The following is a 19,218-nucleotide window of genomic DNA, read 5'->3' as shown; positions in this document are numbered from 1 at the left end:
TATTATATTATGGTCTTTTATAAACCTTTAAAAAGTTTAAAATTGAACACATAGTTTGTGTGCGGTAATCGAAGTATGACTTGGGTGAACAGGCCAAATTTCTTACACAAAAATGTATCAAAAGGCCCTGTTACATAAAATTCCATATTTGAACAAGTCAAGGACTTGTGCTGTGTGTATAATGGGAGCTTGAAGCGAAGAATTAATGCGACAATTCCAAAAGAAATCAGATTTGTGTCAAAATGAATCACCTTCAAAGCCTGATAACACTGACAAAAGTTTAACGCAACAAAAAGTGGCTACTTAAATGTGTTTGATAATGGCTCGCATGCAAAACTTCAACCAATTTTATATTAAGCTTGGTACAAATGTTGGAATTGACAGAAGTCATATCTGGATTAAGGCCACACCAAATTGAAGTCATGGTCCTTCTAATTAAGAGCTGTCACAAAGACAGTGTGCTCAACTATTCCCCTGCTTATAAGCTAAAGTAAAGCAAAGTTTTGGAAAAACATGCATGGATCAATGTAAAATTAGATAACATGCAAAACATTGACGGTTGACCAGAATTTCTAAGTGGAATAATATAAAATGCCAAACTGCATTATTTGCAATATAGATTTACTGGTATCTAACTTCATTTATTAAGTAGGTTGGAATTCAATACATGGTGTAATTGCTGAGGTAATGACTTAGATTTGCTTACATGCAATACCTTAACCAAGGTGTGACGCTGACATTAGGGTAAGTAGTATACATGTAGCTCTCCATATTCTAGTGTTGGGAATCAATTCCAATTTTACTATCGATAATCGGTTACACTCAAGTAACCAATTATCGACAGTACAATTGTTGTTTTTAGCTCACCTGTCACGTAGTGACAAGGTGAGCTTTTGTGATCACTCTTCGTCCGTCGTCCGTCCGTCCGTCCGTCCGTCCGTCCGTCCGTCCGTTCACAATTGCTTGTGAACACAATAGAGGTCACAATTTTGACCTAATCTTTATGAAACTTGGTCAGACTGATCATCTCTATAAAATCTAGGTCAAGTTCGATATTGGGTCATCTGGGGTCTAAAACTAGGTCACTAGGTCAATTAGTAGAAAAACCTTGTGAACACAATAGAGGTCACAATTTTAGCCTAATCTCAATGCAACTTGGTCAGAATGGTCATCTCTATAAAATCTAGGTCAAGTTCGATATTGGGTCATCCGCGGTCAATAATTAGGTCACTAGGTCAATTAGTAGAAAAACCTTGTGAACACAATAGAGGTCACAATTTAAGCCTAATCTCAATGCAACTTGGTCAGAATGATCATCTCTATAAAATGTAGGTCAAGTTCGATATTGGGTCATCCGCGGTCAACAACTAGGTCACTAGGTCAATTAGTACAAAAACCTTGTGAACACAATAGAGGTCACAATTTTAGCCTAATCTCAATGCAACTTGGTCAGAATAATCACCTCTATAAAATCTAGGTCAAGATCGATATTGGGTCATCCGCAGTCAATAACTAGGTCACTAGGTCAATTATTAGAAAAACCTTGTGAACACAACAGAGGTCACAATTTTGACCTAATCTTTATGGAACTTGGTCAGACTGATCATCTCTATGAAATCTAGGTCAAGTTCGATATTGGGTCATCTGGGGTCAAAAACTAGGTCAGTAGGTCAATTAGTAGAAATACCTTGTGAACACAATAGAGGTCACAATTTTAGCCTAATCTCAATGCAACTTGGTCAGAATGATCATCTCTATAAAATCTAGGTCAAGTTCGATATTGGGTCATCCGCGGTCAATAACTAGGTCACTAGGTCAATTAGTAGAAAAACCTTGTGAACACAATAGAGGTCAAAATTTTAGCCTAATCTCAATGCAAATTGGTCAGAATGATCATCGCTGTAAAATGTAGGTCAAGTTTGATATTGGGTCATTCACGGTCAATAACTAGGTCACTAGGTCAATTAGTACAAAAACCTTGTGAATACAATAGAGGTCACAATTTTAGCCTAATCTCAATGCAACTTGGTCAGAATGATCATCTCTATAAAATCTAGGTCAAGTTCGATATTGGGTCATCCGCGGTCAATAACTAGGTCACTAGGTCAATTAGTACAAAAACCTTGTGAACACAATAGAGGTCACAATTTTAGGCTAATCTTAATGCAACTTGGTCAGAATGATCATCTCTATAAAATCTGGGTCAAGTTCGATATTGGGTCATACGCAGTCAATAACTAGGTCACTAGGTCAATTATTAGAAAAACCTTGTGAACAAAATAGAGGTCACAATTTTAGCCTTATCTTAATGAAACTTGGTCAGAATGATCATCTTAACATAAGCTAGGTCAAGTTCCATATTGGGTCAACCCAGGTCAAAAACTAGGTCACTAGGTCAATTAGAAGAAAAACCTTGTGAACACAATATAGGTCACAATTTTAGCCTAATCTCAATGTAACTTGGTCAGAATGATCATCTCTATAAAATGTAGGTCAAGTTCGATATTGGGTCATCCGCAGTCAATAACTAGGTCACTAGGTCAATTATTAGAAAAACCTTGTGAACACAACAGAGGTCACAATTTTGACCTAATCTTTATGAAACTTGGTCAGACTGATCATCTCTATGAAATCTAGGTCAAGTTCGATATTGGGTCATCTGGGGTCAAAAACTAGGTCAGTAGGTCAATTAGTAGAAATACCTTGTGAACACATTAGAGGTCACAATTTTAGCCTAATCTCAATGCAACTTGGTCAGAATGATCATCTCTATAAAATTTAGTTCAAGTTCGATATTGGGTCATCCGCGGTCAATAACTAGATCACTAGGTCAATTAGTAGAAAAACCTTGTGAACACAATAGAGGTCACAATTTTAGCCTAATCTCAATGCAACTTGGTCAGAATGATCATCGCTATAAAATGTAGGTCAAGTTTGATATTGGGTCATTCACGGTCAATAACTAGGTCACTAGGTCAATTAGTACAAAAACCTTGTGAACACAATAGAGGTCACAATTTTAGCCTAATCTCAATGCAACTTGGTCAGAATGATCATCTTAACATAAGCTAGGTCAAGTTCCATATTGGGTCAACCCAGGTCAAAAACTAGGTCACTAGGTCAATTAGTAGAAAAACCTTGTGAACACAATAGAGGTCACAATTTTAGGCTTAACTCAATTCAACTTGGTCAGAATGATCATCTCTTAATAAAACCCTTTGAAGATGTTGTTTGTATTTTGTTTGCTCATTAATATACTATGACAACTTCCATTCATTCATGATTGTTAACAACAAAGTAAACTTGTCGCCTGGTGGCATCCATTAATTACTAACAATTAAGGAAGAACCAGTAACTCAAAATATTGATGCATTGCAATCCTGAAAGTCCCAATAGTATGGATCGATGGCAGGTAAGCGATACAGGGCCACCATGGCCCTATGGTTAGCTCACCTGTCACGCAGTGACATAATGAGCTTTTGTGACCACTTGATGTACGTCGTTCGTCAACATTTTGCTTCGAACAACATCTCCTTAACCCCTTGGCCAATCATGATGAAACTTGGCAGGGATGTTCCTTGCATGAAGCTCTACCAAAGTTGTTCAAAGACATGGATTCCATGCGAAACTCTGGTTGCCATGGTAACCGATAAGAAAAACTTAAAAAAAATTCTCCTCCAAAACCACAAGGCCTAGAGCTTTGATATTTGATATGTAGCATCACCTAATGGACCTCTACCAAGATTGTTCAAATTATGCCCCTGGGATCAAAAATGACCCCGCCCCGGGTCACGTGGTTTACATAGACTTAGATATGGAAAACTTAACAAATCTTCTCCAAAACTAGAAGTCCTAGGGCTTTGATATTTGGCATGTATAATTACTTTATGGACATCTACCAAGATTGTTCTAATTATGCCTCTGGAGTCGCAAGTTTTACATAGGCTTATTTAGTGAAAACTTAAAATCTTGTCTAAAACCACAAGGCCTAGGCATTTGATATATGGTATGTAGCTTTACCTTGTGGTTCTCTACCGAGATTATTCAAATTATGCCCCTGAAGTGATAAGAGGCCCCACCTAGGGGGTCACAAGTTTTACATAGGCTTATATAAGGAAAGTGTTTAAAAATCTTCTTGTCTGAAAATGCAAGGCCTACGCATTCAATATTTGGTATGTATCATAACCAAGTGGTCCTCTACCAAGATTGTTCAATTTATGCCCCTGGGGGGAAGAGGCCCTATCCTGGGGGGAGTCACAAGTTTTGCATAGGCTTATATAGAACAAAAAACTTCTTGTCTAAACCAACAAGACATTGGCATTTTATATGTGGCATAACCTAGTGGCCCGCTACCAAGATTGTTCAATTTGTGCACCTGTGGTGAAAAGAGGCCTCACCCTGGGTGTCACAAGTTTTACATAGGCTTATATAGGAAAAAACTTTAAAATTTTCTTGTCTGAAGCCACAAGGACTAGGTCTTAAATATTTGGTTTGAAGCATTGCCTACTGATAGGGTCATGTGGGGTAAAAAACTAGGTCAGTGGGACAAATAAAAGAGTGGCCTCTAGGGGCCATACTTTTCATTGGATCTTTATGATAATAGGTCAGAATGTTCACTTTATTTAGCAAAGCTACAGGTGAGCGATACAGGGCCATCATGGCCCTCTTGTTTTAAATACTAGATAGTACCTGAATTGTAGTTTTATTCATATACAGTAATAACTCAATCATTATATGCATATACGTTATGTCTATGATTGAAGTTACTATGTGTTGTTGCATAAAAAACAGTTAATTTTCTTGCTCATTGAGCCTTTCATCAGCCATTTTGTTAAAGATAACATCTGAACACATACTTATATTTTTATTATTATTTTTTTATATTTATTTATTTTCATGATCGGTTATAACCAAATACGATCGATTGTCTTTGATTTCAGGTCCAACCAATCAATTTTTAATTAAAATCAATCATTGGAACATCACTACCATATTCTTCGCATGGTTGAGCTAAAAGTGAAGGGAAAAAAGAAATGCATATTCATGAGTGAAACCAAATAAATATCAGTTTTCAAAAAGTCTTAGTATTTAATAACAGGTTAAAGGAAATGCGTGCACATCAACATTTTTAAAATATATTTTTTGATGCGCAGAACTGCCGGTATATGTAAAAAAAATATTTATTTATTTTAAATTGTAAAAAATCAAACTGCTTTAACTGATGACCAAGACATCACTCAAGTGTCACCCAACATTCTTAAGTGAATCTCACTGATCAAATAAAATCAATAAATAACCAAAACTGTTTAAACCTTTAAGTGCAATTAAACCTTTAAGTGTAATTGTTTTTCTTTGAACTAAGGAACACTGATACTAAAGAAAAAAACAACAACTGATTTTACAAAATCTTTCACATTTATTGTCTTAAAATATCCCCCTATTACTATTACTGATATATTGCACACAATTGGCATTATAATCATCATTTATACAAAAGAAAACAATTTTTGACAACAACATCATAAATATTTTATACATTTTAATGCCATGTTCTATCATTTGTGTTTAATGTTAGCTTCAAGAGCATCTTTATGAGATCTGCTACCCCAGACCTTACAGAAAAGCTGTTTTTCCATATCATAGGATTGACTTTCCTCAAAATACAAGCCAGCAACTACCATCTGCTTTATCACTCTTGTAACATTAACATCTCCAATACAATTTTTGGACAACCAGTCCATTGCTTCAGTGGCTATATTGTCAGTATCAAGCACATCATTCACAAGCCCCAGAGTCCTTGCTGTATTAGCGTCTAATACTCTCGCTGAGGCAAGAACCTGCAGGGCAGTGGTTCTTCCAACAATCTTAGCTAGTCTTGTGCACCCTCCCCACCCAGTTGCCACATTTAAACGAGCTTGGACAAATCCAATTTTTGCCTCTTTGCTCATAATTCGAAAATCACATGCAGTTGCTAATTCAGCACCACCTCCTAGTGCGTGTCCAGATATGGCAGCACAGCTGACCATGGGTAGGTCAAACAATCTAGACGTTGTATGCTGCATTAGTTCACACATACCGTAACCATTCCCCAAGACCCTCTTTACTGTCTCAAGATCGCCTCCAGAACAGAAACTGTTGTCTGCTCCGGTCAGTACCACACCCTTCCCAGCTGTCCACTGCTCTAGTTCTGTGACACAGTCAAGGAGATCTACCATCATCTTCCCTATAAGAAAAAGTAGAATGAAAAACATTGTTGGGGTAACGAAGCCATGCTTTGAAATTAATTACAGTAAAAGAGAACAACATTTTTCTTGCATTTGTGATAGCTGTATATAGGAAAAGAAGAGTCAACTTAAAGGCCTTCAATATAGGTTGATGCAAAAAAATTTTTTAATGTTAATGCAATTCATATGTACATGCCTGCATGCGAACAGGCATCAAATTGTTACATTGTTGTACGTGAGATTATTTAACTTTAATGGATAATATATTTTGTAATAAGAAATAACATTATTTTACATAACATTGTCTCTTTAATCTTAATATACATGAACTGGTACATTTGATAACAGTAGTTGGCTGTTTATTTTAGTCATAACACATGTCAGGAAATTGTACACAAGTTAGTTCTGTTTAAGCATCAGTCAAGTAGGTATATATGAATGATTTTTTCTCTCTTAAACTTCTTGAAATGCATTAATATACCTGTAAAAGCATTTTTCTTCCCACTATTACACATGGTGACTGTTGCGATGCCAGATTCCTCATCTTTGCTGATGTCCACTGACCCACCTTCTAGTTTTCTAAACTCCACACACAGTCTGTCTATGTTTCTGTCTATTTCCCTGTTGTTTCTGGAAAACCTTCGTACTTGTGATATAACATTAAAACCTGAAATTCATGAAAAGATGGAATTAATATTACAAAATCTCACCAGTTATTGCACATATATATAAAAACTAATACAGTAACACTCCTTGTTAAAAAATTCAGTTTTACTTCTGTTTAAAAAGTATAAATCACTATATTGACACTATTCAACCAAGCATTTCATCAGGAACCTGAATTTAAGTAAACTTTAACATGAATACAACAGATGAACAAATAGCAAAGGTATAACAAACGTTAGTCCAAACAATCGTCAAATGTTAGAGCAAGTGGTAAGTGGCGACCTTGCCACAATAATGCCCGTTTAAGGAACTTTTTTTTAACATTTGGATATTCATTTTGTTCCCTAAACGCCAAAGTCGACTGATCCATACCAATGTAAAATATATTCTTCAACAGTTACTGTAACTCAACAATCCTTAACACTTCACTGTTAAATGAAAACACAAAAGCTAAACATTAATTATTTTTAGCCAATACCTTTCTCTTATTACACTTAAGAGTTTAATGAAACACAAATAATTAGTCTAATTCAGATTGACTTCTGTCAACAAAGCATTGCCATTTTGAACCATCTAGCAGGTGCCTGTTATCTTTCCCCCCAATACACTTAGAGCTGGGATCTGTCATTCTTGGCTAGGAAAATAACAAGTGGGATATGGACGCATAGAGTCGCCAAATCAACAAGAGCTGTCACAGAGACAGCGCGCTCGACTATTCCACCGCTTTTCAGTGCAAGGATTGAAAAGTTTTGGCGAAACATGCATGGATCACTGTTAGATTAGATTTCAATGCAATACATGATGTGCTGAGATATTAACATAAATGTGGTTACATGCAAAATTTTAATGAGAATTTCTAAGTCTAATAATAAAGGGCCATTATTTGCAAAATACAGTTATCTAACTTGGTTATCAATTAAGTTGGGTGGTAGAATACCATTGTATAAAGTTTCAATGCAATACATCGAATAGTTGCTGAGATATTATCCTATGTGTGCTAACATGCAAGACCTTAACCAGAATTTCTAAGTCACATAATAAAGGGGCAAAAATTATATATTATGAAAGATAGAGTTATCTTACTTGATTAAATAAGAAGGTTAAATGGCTGGGAGCCTGTGTGTAAAGTTTCAATGCAATACATGATGTATTCGCTGAGGTATTGACTTAAAAGTGGTTACATGCAAAACCTTAACCAGAATTTCTATGTTGAATAAAAAAGGGGCCATTATTTGAATTTAATGCAAACTAGAGTTATCTTACTTGGTTATTTAAGTAGATTGGATGGTTGAGTAGTGTTGTATAAAGTCTCAATGCAATACATTAAGTAGTTGCTGAGATATTAACCTATGTGTGCTTACATGCACAACCTTAACCAGAATTTCTAAGTTGAATAATAAAGGGCAATTTTTTTGCATTAAATCTAACTTGGTTAATTAAGTACGTTTAATGGTTAAGTACCATTGTATCAAGTCTCGATGCAATACCTCAAGTAGTTGCCGAGATATTAACCTATGTGTGCTTGCACGCATAACCTTAACCAGAATCTCTAAGTTGAATAATAAAGGGCAAATGCAAACTAGAGTTATCTAACTTGGTTAATTAAGTAGGTTGGATGGTTGAGTACCATTCTTACTGTATCAAGTCTCAATGCAATACCTCAAGTAGTTGCCAAGATAGTAACCTATGTGTGCTTGCACGCAAAACCTTAACCAGAATTTCTAAGTCGAATAATAAAGGGCAATTATTTGCATTAAATGCAAAGTAGAGTTATCTAACTTGGTTAATTAAGTAGGTTGAATGGTTGAGTACCATTGTATCAAGTCTCAATGCAATACCTCAAGTAGTTGCTGAGATATTAACCTATGTGTGCTTGCACGCAAAACCTTAACCAGAATTTCTAAGTCAAATAATAAAGGCCTATTTTGCATTAAATGCAAACTAGAGTTATCTAATTTGATTAATTAGGTAGGTTGGATGGTTGGGTATCATTGTATAAAGTCTCAATGCAATACCTCAAGTAGTTGCTGAGATATTAACCTATGTGTGCTTGCACGCAAAACCTTAACAAGAATTTCTAAGTTGAATAATAAAGGCCTATTTTTTGCAAATTATATTCAAATATTGTTATCGAACTTCATTAATTTAGTATGTAAGATAGTTGGGAATACATATCCAAAGTTTCAATGCAATAACTGATTACTGAGATAATGACTTAAAGGTGCTTACATGCAAAACCTTAACCAAGGTGTGACACCGACGCCAACACCTGAGTGAGTAGTATAGCTCTCCTAACTCTTCGATTAGTCAAGTTAAAAATCGTCGAAGACTCTTTACTTTAGCGGCTGTTTATATGGACTAGTGGCGAGCTCATTATGCACCAGTCAATTGTAACCACGGCACCACCAGCTCCGGGGATTAGCGGGGACTTTGACTTTCGGTCAAGCCAACCCCGGGTAATATCCAGAGACGTACAAATGGTAAAATTCCGCCAAATGCCCCCGCACCCCAGGGACCCTAGGTAAGGTCCATTCCCGCTATATTTTTGCGAACACAAAACCACCGCATTCACCCGGCACTGGGCCACCTGGAAGGTAAAAACACGGCCCATTTTCCCGGCTATCCTCGGTATACCCCCGGACCTGGGGAGGCCGTGGTTACAATTGACTAGTGCATTATACTGACCTTTTTGCTTTAAATCAATAATTGTTAATAAACCAAAACTTTTCTCACCTCTACGTCCAAGTTTCTCACAAATACAAAGCATTGTACTTCTTTTTAAAATTGAAAGCTAAATAAAGACACCTCACAATTATCAGGAAAGGTTACCTTAAATAATGAAAATATTACATATAAGGTAGGTAACCGATGCATGTAGATGGTTATTGTCCACTATTTTTATTTTAATGTCCCGATCAGAGTTGTTATTCCGTTCCTTCATATGAATCGGTTTGATATCCCGAGTCAACCTTCTTGAGAAAGCATACACACAGTACGTCAGAACTGATTTGAGCCATTATAGGGAAAGAATTATGTATGCAGAGATGTATTCGCGCAATAATACTTCAACATAATGCTATTCAATACTGCATATCTGAACGCCTATAAATTGAAGATAACTTCATATCAATTGAAGAGATCTTAAATTGATTTGAACAGGTCTCTTCTTTTTGACACATTTTGATTCTGAGGTCATTTCCTTTTATACAATCGTCGGCAACCACGGTAATTTGTTCCGTTAAACACTTCATACCGGTTCACGGAAAAATGGACTGACAAATCTCGTTTATGTGAATATCTTCATAACAAATCAGAGTACATGTAAACAATAATCATTTACATAATTAGTATGAAATGTGTCTAGTTTAAAGTGTGTTTTCATTTGCATTAATTAATATATACCAGAAAAGCAATTATAAAAATCCTTAAATGTAAAAGAAACTGAAGACAACAAAGAATAACACCCATTTATGAATATCTCCAAAACAAATCAGAGGTCACCTAAACAATAATCATTCATATAATTAGTATCAAATGTGTCTAGTTTAAAGTGTGTCTGTTCATTATCTTTAAATGAGCATCTTTAAAGTGAAACTCTTATTTAAAATCAATACATACAATTGTATTTATAACACACATCAAATTGTCTGATAAACCAATAACTACTTACTAAATAATGCATTTATTGAAATATTGTTTACTGATAACAAGCTTGTGACCCTGTTTATAATAGCAAAAAGCATGACAAATATTAAATGATTGGTGATTGCTAAAAGATTTACTGTGGTCTACTATAGTATCACAAGGTAGAAACACCATGTTTTATGTTCATTCTTATTTGCAAATTGAACTCAAGATCCTTCATAAGAAACATTGTTGTTGACATCTATCAACCCATTTTGAAAAATCAAAACAATGATATTAATTGCGATAAGTCTTATTTGGGAGTAAGAGTGCATCTTTAAAAATAGTGTTGTTGTTTTTTTCACTTATATGAAATATGTATCAATTCAATTTGACAAATGAGACGATTTTTTTTAAGTTAGGAAATAGAAGTAGTAATTGTACATAATACAAAACAACAAAAAATTGACAAAGCCCAATATAACAGGAAATCTTTATGAAAACAAAAATCCTAAAAGGCCATAAATATTTAAACTGAATTAAGGTATTAATAATGTTTAGAAGATGCATTGAAGACAATCTATTCAACCATAAATAGCATTTTTAACACCCATGCAATCGCCACCCATTTGCATTTTTCAATCATAATAAAATAACAGTAAAACCCAACTGTCAATCAACTTAAAAACCGCTCCTACCACTAACTAAAATAAATTCCCATTCCATAATAGGCGCGCACTTCAGTGCGGCGCCAATAAGACTTGTTGTCGTTGTTGAGTTTATATAGGTCTGCCCGCACCCTATAATGAGCCCTGCATTATGGCTTGACCCCGTCACATCCCCAAGTGTGACGTAAACAGAATTTTGAAGCCAAAAGGGGAGTTATACCCCCATCGGTTGATGGGATATTCGTCAAAGGAGTAATTTTTTACCCAAAATACCGCGAAACCTGCGATGAATGACATCTAGGGAGGTTCCACAGCTCTGAATATTGGATATGGTTTCATTTCTCCAGTCTTAAATTTGATATTGCATTGTATCTTAAAAACATTTACGAGTAAGAATGGTATTTATTTAAAGGATGGGCAAGACTCACGGTCTGTTCATTGACAAGAAAGTGTTGTGAGAACAGGACTTTTTGCCCACTATATGTATTAATATTTCTAATATATATATATGAACTGACATTACTTGTTTTGCCTACATGTTTTTTAAATGTACATGTACATATATAGAGAGGGTTACTATGGTTGTTTTAAAAATAATAATGATTAATAATATAGGTTTTTTTTGTTGTTGTTTTTTTTTTTTTTTTTTTTTTTTTTTTTTTAAAAGGCCTGCGCCAATAAGACCCGCTGGTTTGCTGTATTTATACTCACGATATCACGTGACCACATTGGACGGTTGTATACAGTTGGAATAGTCCATTTTCAACGTTAAGTCTTTTTCGTAGGGGTTTCGCCTTATATTTTCAGAAAACAAAATTATTATTATAAATCGCTGTTTGCATAATGATTATTATTATTCAACCATCTTATTTCAATTTACAATCATGTTGTATCATTAAATATTGTTTTTATTGAGAAATTGCTACAGAAATATATTGCTTTTAAGACAATTGAAAAACAGCGGTTTTCTAACTATTCAAAACGAAAGTGAAAGTTTACAATTGCAAAAATATATACCTTACTGTAAAAGCAGCAGACAGCAGTTTAACAATGTATCGCTCGGCCCAAATTTGCTACAGTATAACCGAATTTCCGTTGACAATTAAGACCATCAGTCTGCGGAAAAAGAAAAACGTCAAATCCATAAATATAATTTTTTTTATTGCATTTGTAACCTTCCAGAATGTTTTGATGATATGGTTCAATGCGACGACTGCAACAATTAAATTGTACCATAAATATTGTGTAAATGCGCCATCTGACATTTCGCTAGCAAATGCCGAGTATACGTGTGGTCTTTGTAAATAAATTTAACAGAAATGAGTCCAATAAAGCATTATTGAATATCAACTGATATACTTTATTTATTATTTCAAAAATATAACGTATTTTGATCCTACTTTGTTAATACTGTTATGTTATTACCTGCTCTTTCATAAATACCTCTGTCATTTGTTTATATTTTTCAATAAATAGTGTACATTTTCATCTGCCATTTTGTTATTTTTGTTAAGAACAACACTTAATAAATGAATCCAAACTTTGTTTGTTTAATGACACTTGAACCCCGTAATAGGGCCATGGACACCAATTTTCCCTATAAGTTGGCTGCGCAACCCCTGCGTTTTTCGTATATGTTTATATTGGCTGCATTAATCGCTGCGTTTTATACCGACCCGAATATGCGCTATGCTTCGGTGTGTACCGTGGGCGGTTTGGCTAGGAACGATTCGGAAACATGAATAGTTAATGAGGCAGTTTCATTTGTTCCACAAGGAACCGTTGCGAAATTATGTACATACATTGAAAATTATTCTGGCAATAGCTGGAGCAAAACTAACTTTTTAACGCATGTCTGATATCTTGACTATTACAGATGACTAAGAAATATGTACAAAACAAAGAATCACGGCGCACGCAGCGTAGCATCGTTCTACCAAATCCCGTCGATTCGAAATTTTGGCCAAGGATTCCATCGTTAAAATACAAGTAAATCCAAAATATTTCACACTTGTAGAAGAAGAAAATAGGATAGTCTTTTATAGTCTAAGAATTATGTTCCCATCTTTTCTCTCAAAAAAGTTATTTAGAAATAACTGTCACTTTCTTGCTTGTTTACATCAGTTTTTAACCGTGGTGACACATGTGAAATCACATGATTCCTCACCCTGATGTCTCTCTGGGGAAGTTGAATCTGTTCGTCACTTTATGCTCATTTGTCCTCTATTTAACATCAATAGAACACCTATGGTAACAACAATATACTCGCTTGTTCCCGGAACAGTTATCACCTTAACTTTACTCTTAAATGGTAATGAACTTTTTTTTCTGATTGTACTAATTCCAAAATATTTTCTTCCGTATACTTGATTCTACTAAAATGTTTCGCTGAGTTCAATTTTATTTGCTGATTTACATGCGACTCAAAATTCATCTGTTTACTCAATGGAAAAGAAACCTTTTTATCACTCAATGATTATTTTATATATTTTAAATTTCAAGGATCTTCATATGTGTTTTTCCATTAACATGTAAAACTTGTGTTGAGTTCCATTGCGATGTATACATTTATGACGTATTTTGATGTATTTTTTTTATATAATTATTATACACTTATCATTAAGACAACCACATTAGTATATTAAAGTTCTTTCTACAGAAGAAAATGATCTTTATAAGCTTTCGATCAAATTCTTAAATATTTAGAATGCAATATATGATGTCACTTGCATATTTTCATGAAATAAATATGTTTAAACCATAACCTTACAATATCTCTACACTTTAAGAACATATGTTCACGCGCACGCGCACACACGCACGCACGCACATGCACACGCACACACACACACACGCATGTACGGGCACGCGCGCGAACAAACTTTTCACCTTCACCTGACCCATGTATGCTGCTACAAAAGTACTTAACCAAAGCAAGTTGTTTGCATGCATCATAGAATCCCTATTAAAACCTGATTCAGTGCTTGATATGAAAATGAAATCAATGTTAAGCTTTTGACCTGGCGATATTTATTACGGTTGAACATGATTTAAAGTTTATTTTTAGATTCAGTAGAATAAAATACACGAATAAGGGTTCGGCAGGTAGTTACAGTGTCGGATAAATGGTTAAGGACAAAGAGATAAAGATATTATTTCAAAATCCTTTTGAAGGTCATAAAGACTTTTATGAGTATGACAAGGAAGAAAAGGTGCGGATCGTAAAATGGGTTGTCTCAAAACAGTTGTGTAAAACATTAGGGGTTGATTTGGTAATTTGTATTGCCATTCGCGAAAACTCGCACTACTTTAATGTAAGACCCTTAAAAGTGGAAAAAGCTAAAAACAGGAGATTCGGAATGTTGGAAGATAAAACATAACCCTGTAAAAGAGTATATTTTGATGTTATTTTACCTGCTTTCCTCTATTTTTCTTTCGCTTCATCTGACATGTTCCGTTGTTTCAACTTACTTACTGTAATATGTTCCTTGTAATTATGCATAAAACAAATGGTAGTTAATTAGTTTTTTATCGGACAGCAATAGCATCTTCCAGCGTTCCTCTCTCACACACGCACGCACGCACGCACGCACGCACGCACACACACACGCTCTCACCCTCTCTCTTTCTCTTACGTACACACATGCACAGACGCTCGCTCTCTCTCTCTCTCTCTCTCTCTCTCTCTCTCTCTCCCTCCCTCCCTCCCTCTCCCTTTCAAATTTTAAAATAAATATTATTCTTTATAGACAAATATTTGTGAATTTGTGTATCCCGTATATTTTTTTGTTATCATTTTTCTCTATCGATAATGTTTTCTTTTGTTTGTGTTTATTTGAAATGTTCGCATTCTAAATAATTGCGTCTATGAAAGTTTGCACAATATGCTTTAGTTATGTAGGTACTTGAATGTATTGTTTGAATATTAATTAAAGTGAAATCGAAACTGTGGGTTTCCATAAGGAAGAAAGTAAAACCTTTTCGATTTCACAAATCGAGCACGCTTTTAGGGTCATTATGAGTTGAACATTTAAAGATGCACTCTTACTCCAAAATAAGATTAACCACAATGAATACAATTGTTGAAATATACCTAGAAATATAAATAAATGTCAATAACAAAGGATACCGGGTTTAATTTGAAAGAAAGGTGCAGAAAACACAATATTTCTACCCTATGCGCCGATAGTAAATCACTGTAAATATTTTAGCATTCACCAATCATTTAATATTCTTGCGTTTTTAGCTATAAAATACACCGTTACAATATTGCTATCAGAAATTAATATTTTCCATAAATGCATTATTTAGTAAGTAGTAAGTAAATCAATGTTTGTTATACATGTGTATGTTAGAGTGTCACTTTAATTAAAAGACATATTGAAAAGTACACTCAAAATACGGCGAAATAGATCTTGTCAGAAATGACCGTGGATGGCCACTCATTGTCTGATACTTTTGGTAAACACAATTTTGCAGAGGTGTTTTTCAACATCTTTGCTATACGTTATGCGGTATACGTCAATTGTAACCACGCCCCCGCCCCAAGGTCCGGGGAATAGCGGGGACTTTGACTTTCGGTCCAGCCAAGCCCGGGCAAAATCCCTGCTGGTAAAAACCCCGCAAAATGCCCCCGCACCCTAGGGACCCTAAGTAAGGCCGATTCCCTGCTATATTTGGCGCGAAGACAAATCCACCGCATTCACCCGGCACTGCGTGGCCACCTGGAAGGTAAAAACACGGCCCATTTCCCCAGCTATCCCCGGTATACCCCCGGACCTGGGGGGGGGGGCGTGGTTACAATTGACTGGTGCATTACGCGTAGCAGTAACAGTATCACAGAGATGTAAGTGTATAGGTCATACCAACTTGTTTTTATGTTTAGCTTCAACCAATCTAGCTATCCTGAAAACCCCGAGAAAAAATCCAATCTTAATGAGTGACGTCCTCAGTTGTAAATAAACACCATACTAGCCTCTTTGGTCCGTTCTGGACCATTCTCGATTATTAGCTGGATTTCCACTGCAAAATGGGTTTAATTAATAGTGTCATTCATGAAAATGTCGATAGGTTAGTTGAATAAAAGATCTGAAAACAAGTTGAACATTATATGAGGATTTTCTCCTTTTTAGCAAAACAACGTACACTATTTCTCCTCCTTCAAAGCTAGGGCTCCTCCAAACTCCACCATTCACTTGAAAGAGGGAAAGCACACTGGCATGTTGTTTGTACTTGTGTTCTGTAGTCGGAATTATAGTAAACACAAATTAAAAATATTCGGTAAGGTCGTTGATCATATATAAAATGTGTTTTTTTTTATTTCGAACGGGAAACCCGAAACATATCCCTCCACGGACGCCCAATATAGAAACGATTTGATATGGCCTTTCATTGGCATCAATGTAATTATCTAAACAGTTTAGTCGTATTTCAAATACAGACTTTTAGAGAAAAGAAAGGGAAATATATATATTTTGTTTTAAAAAAATCCCTTCCAATAATTTTGGTTTCATTGTCGAGTATCTACAGTAAACGCGGACATAGGTCTTTCATATGATATGAAATACTTCGCCCCTTCTCCAGACATATAATACATTAATTAGTGTGCGTTTTGTTTGCATTTTTAAGCAGATATTTGCCATTGGGGCAATTTCTTCATATTTCTTTTTATCATAAACATAGTTTATAACACTGTGGCCTTATCTGTGCCAAGGTCAAACTTTAATATGACTCTAATTGCCAACACATTTATTTTTTCTTGCAAATCGGAACTTGAATTTGCATGAAATGCCACGACCTTATATAAATTACTTAAATCTGAATTTTCGTATATTATTCAAAAGTATGCAGTAAAAAATTATTCCATAGACGAATAGATATAAAGGATATGACACGGAACTATTAGAACCCTTTTCTGAATTACAAAAGTTGAGTGGTTAATGGTTAAAGGAAGTGGGAATGTTCAATTGTAAAAATCATGTTTTCTTTGTACGTGACTGTGCATACAGTATGGGCGATTTCAATATTTGAATGATTTTTCTTCGCGAAATATATGTCGATTGCCTTAAAGTATCATTGTTGATACTTTAATATACTTGATAATTCAATGTTTTCCACAATATTTACTAATCAAATGTAATTTCAGTTTTCTTTCGGGGATACTAGTGTGAACAATGAGCCTCGCATAGTACTCGACCACTTAGGGTTAACCCTTGGAAGTGCAATTAGTAATATCCATGCAACGTCCAGGGCAAAACGGTTTAGTCAGGTAAGCTTGTGAAACGGTCTAGTCAGGTAAGCTAATGAAACGGTCTAGTCATGTAAGCTTATGAAACGGTCTAGTCAGGTAAGCTTGTGAAACGGTCTAGTCAGGTATGTAAATAAACGGTCTAGTCAGGTAAGCTTATGAAAAGGTCTAGTCAGGTAAGCTTGTGAAACGGTCTAGTCAGGTATGTAAATAAACGGTCTAGTCAGGTAAGCTTATGAAAAGGTCTAGTCAGGTAAGCTTATGAAACGGTCTAGTCAGGTATGTAAATGAACGGTCTAGTCAGGTAAGCTTGTGAAACGGTCTAGTCAGGTAAGCTTGTGAAACGGTCTAGTCAGGTATGTAAATGAACGGTCTAGTCAGGTAAGCTTGTGAAACGGTCTAGTCAGGTATGTAAATAAACGGTCTAGTCAGGTAAGCTTGTGAAACGGTCTAGTCAGGTAAGCTTATGAAACGGTCTAGTCAGGTAAGCTTGTGAAACGGTCTAGTCAGGTAAGCTTGTGAAACGGTCTAGTCAGGTAAGCTTGTGAAACGGTCTAGTCAGGTAAACTTGTGAAACGGTCTAGTCAGGTAAGCTTGTGAAACGGTCTAGTCAGGTATGTTTTTGAAACGTGTCCACCGACCGATTTTGTTTAAGATGTTATCATTTGAATACATTTGATCCACACTAACATTAACGGCTGGTTTATTGAGTGTTTTAAAGAAATTTGTTAATGGTCCACGTAGAAACATAAAAATAGTCAATGTAATGAACATAAACACCGAACTTTGGAGATACATATTTCTCCCACCTCAGATAAGTAGATCCAAAGTTTTAACCATGCTAGAAATTCCTATCTTGGCCACGGGCAAAGATAAAATACCCGTATAGAACTCCTTTTTAATGGTCATCACATTGTATTTACCTCCCTTGTTGAAGATTGGTCGGGATGAAGCTATCTTACATTCTTGGCCATGGACGATACTTATAAAGTACACATAAAACATGCATGCCTACTTATAACTGTAGTGTATGTTATTGATAATTATGTTGATGATACGCATTTTTATTATATACCCATCATAAATCCCCACGCAATATATATCGCAAAATACGGTAGTCCGTATTCAGTGCAATACGGCCGTATTCCACCCTTGTGACGTCACGTCATAACAAGTATCGTTGCGCGACGTCATAAAACAAAATAGTGCGTCGTTAAAATAACATGTATTTTGAAAACATGTGGCTTTTAAGTGATCTAACCAGTAATGTATATAATAAATGGGTTATTAGTACTGCGTTTTCATCCAGAATGTCGAATTCGACTCTCGTGCATTTTTGCAGATATTGATTTCACTCGGCTTGCGCCTCGTGAAATCCGAATCTGCAAAAGTCCACTCGGGTCGAATACAACCTCCCGGATCAAAACGCAGTACTAATAACCCTATTATATTCTATTTCAGACATGCTCTCCAACAGTTCTGGTACAACGTGTCAAAAGCTGTCCTGGTCAGAAACAAGCTATGGAGGTCTCTAATGCTTTCTTAACGGATGCACCTGTAGGGTCAGATCCTCTGTCTAAGTTGAGGAAGCTGCTATCAGATGTTTGTGATAAGTAGGTTTAAACCAAAATTTATGGTGGCATATTATTGCCCTAAGTTAACCTAATAGAGTTCGCGAATTATGTCGTGCTAACGATAATTATCTAGCTAACATTCGCGACTCTTTTTTGGTAAGATAAATATCATAAGACTGAAAACAGGCTTGAAAGTGGCCAGAACTGTCACCTAT

At 35.5% G+C, this 19,218-nt stretch overlaps 1 protein-coding gene across 1 annotated transcript; it reads right to left on the bottom strand.

Annotated features, from left to right (window-relative positions):
- Nucleotides 1-5,405: 5,405 nt before the first annotated feature.
- Nucleotides 5,406-9,760, bottom strand: LOC128214581 (ethylmalonyl-CoA decarboxylase-like). The gene is made up of 3 exons (XM_052921133.1): nucleotides 9,624-9,760; nucleotides 6,706-6,891; nucleotides 5,406-6,223 (listed from the first exon to the last, which is right to left on the bottom strand). The coding sequence occupies exons 1-3, from the start codon at nucleotides 9,655-9,657 to the stop codon at nucleotides 5,556-5,558; spliced, it is 888 nt and encodes a 295-aa protein (XP_052777093.1). The 5' UTR covers nucleotides 9,658-9,760; the 3' UTR covers nucleotides 5,406-5,555.
- Between the last annotated feature and the right edge of the window lie 9,458 nt (nucleotides 9,761-19,218).

Source organism: Mya arenaria, chromosome 13 (assembly GCF_026914265.1).
Source record: "Mya arenaria isolate MELC-2E11 chromosome 13, ASM2691426v1".
Taxonomy (NCBI): Eukaryota; Metazoa; Mollusca; class Bivalvia; order Myida; family Myidae; genus Mya; species Mya arenaria.
Note: the sequence above shows the minus strand (reverse complement) of the source record. Positions and strands in the feature narration are given on the sequence as shown.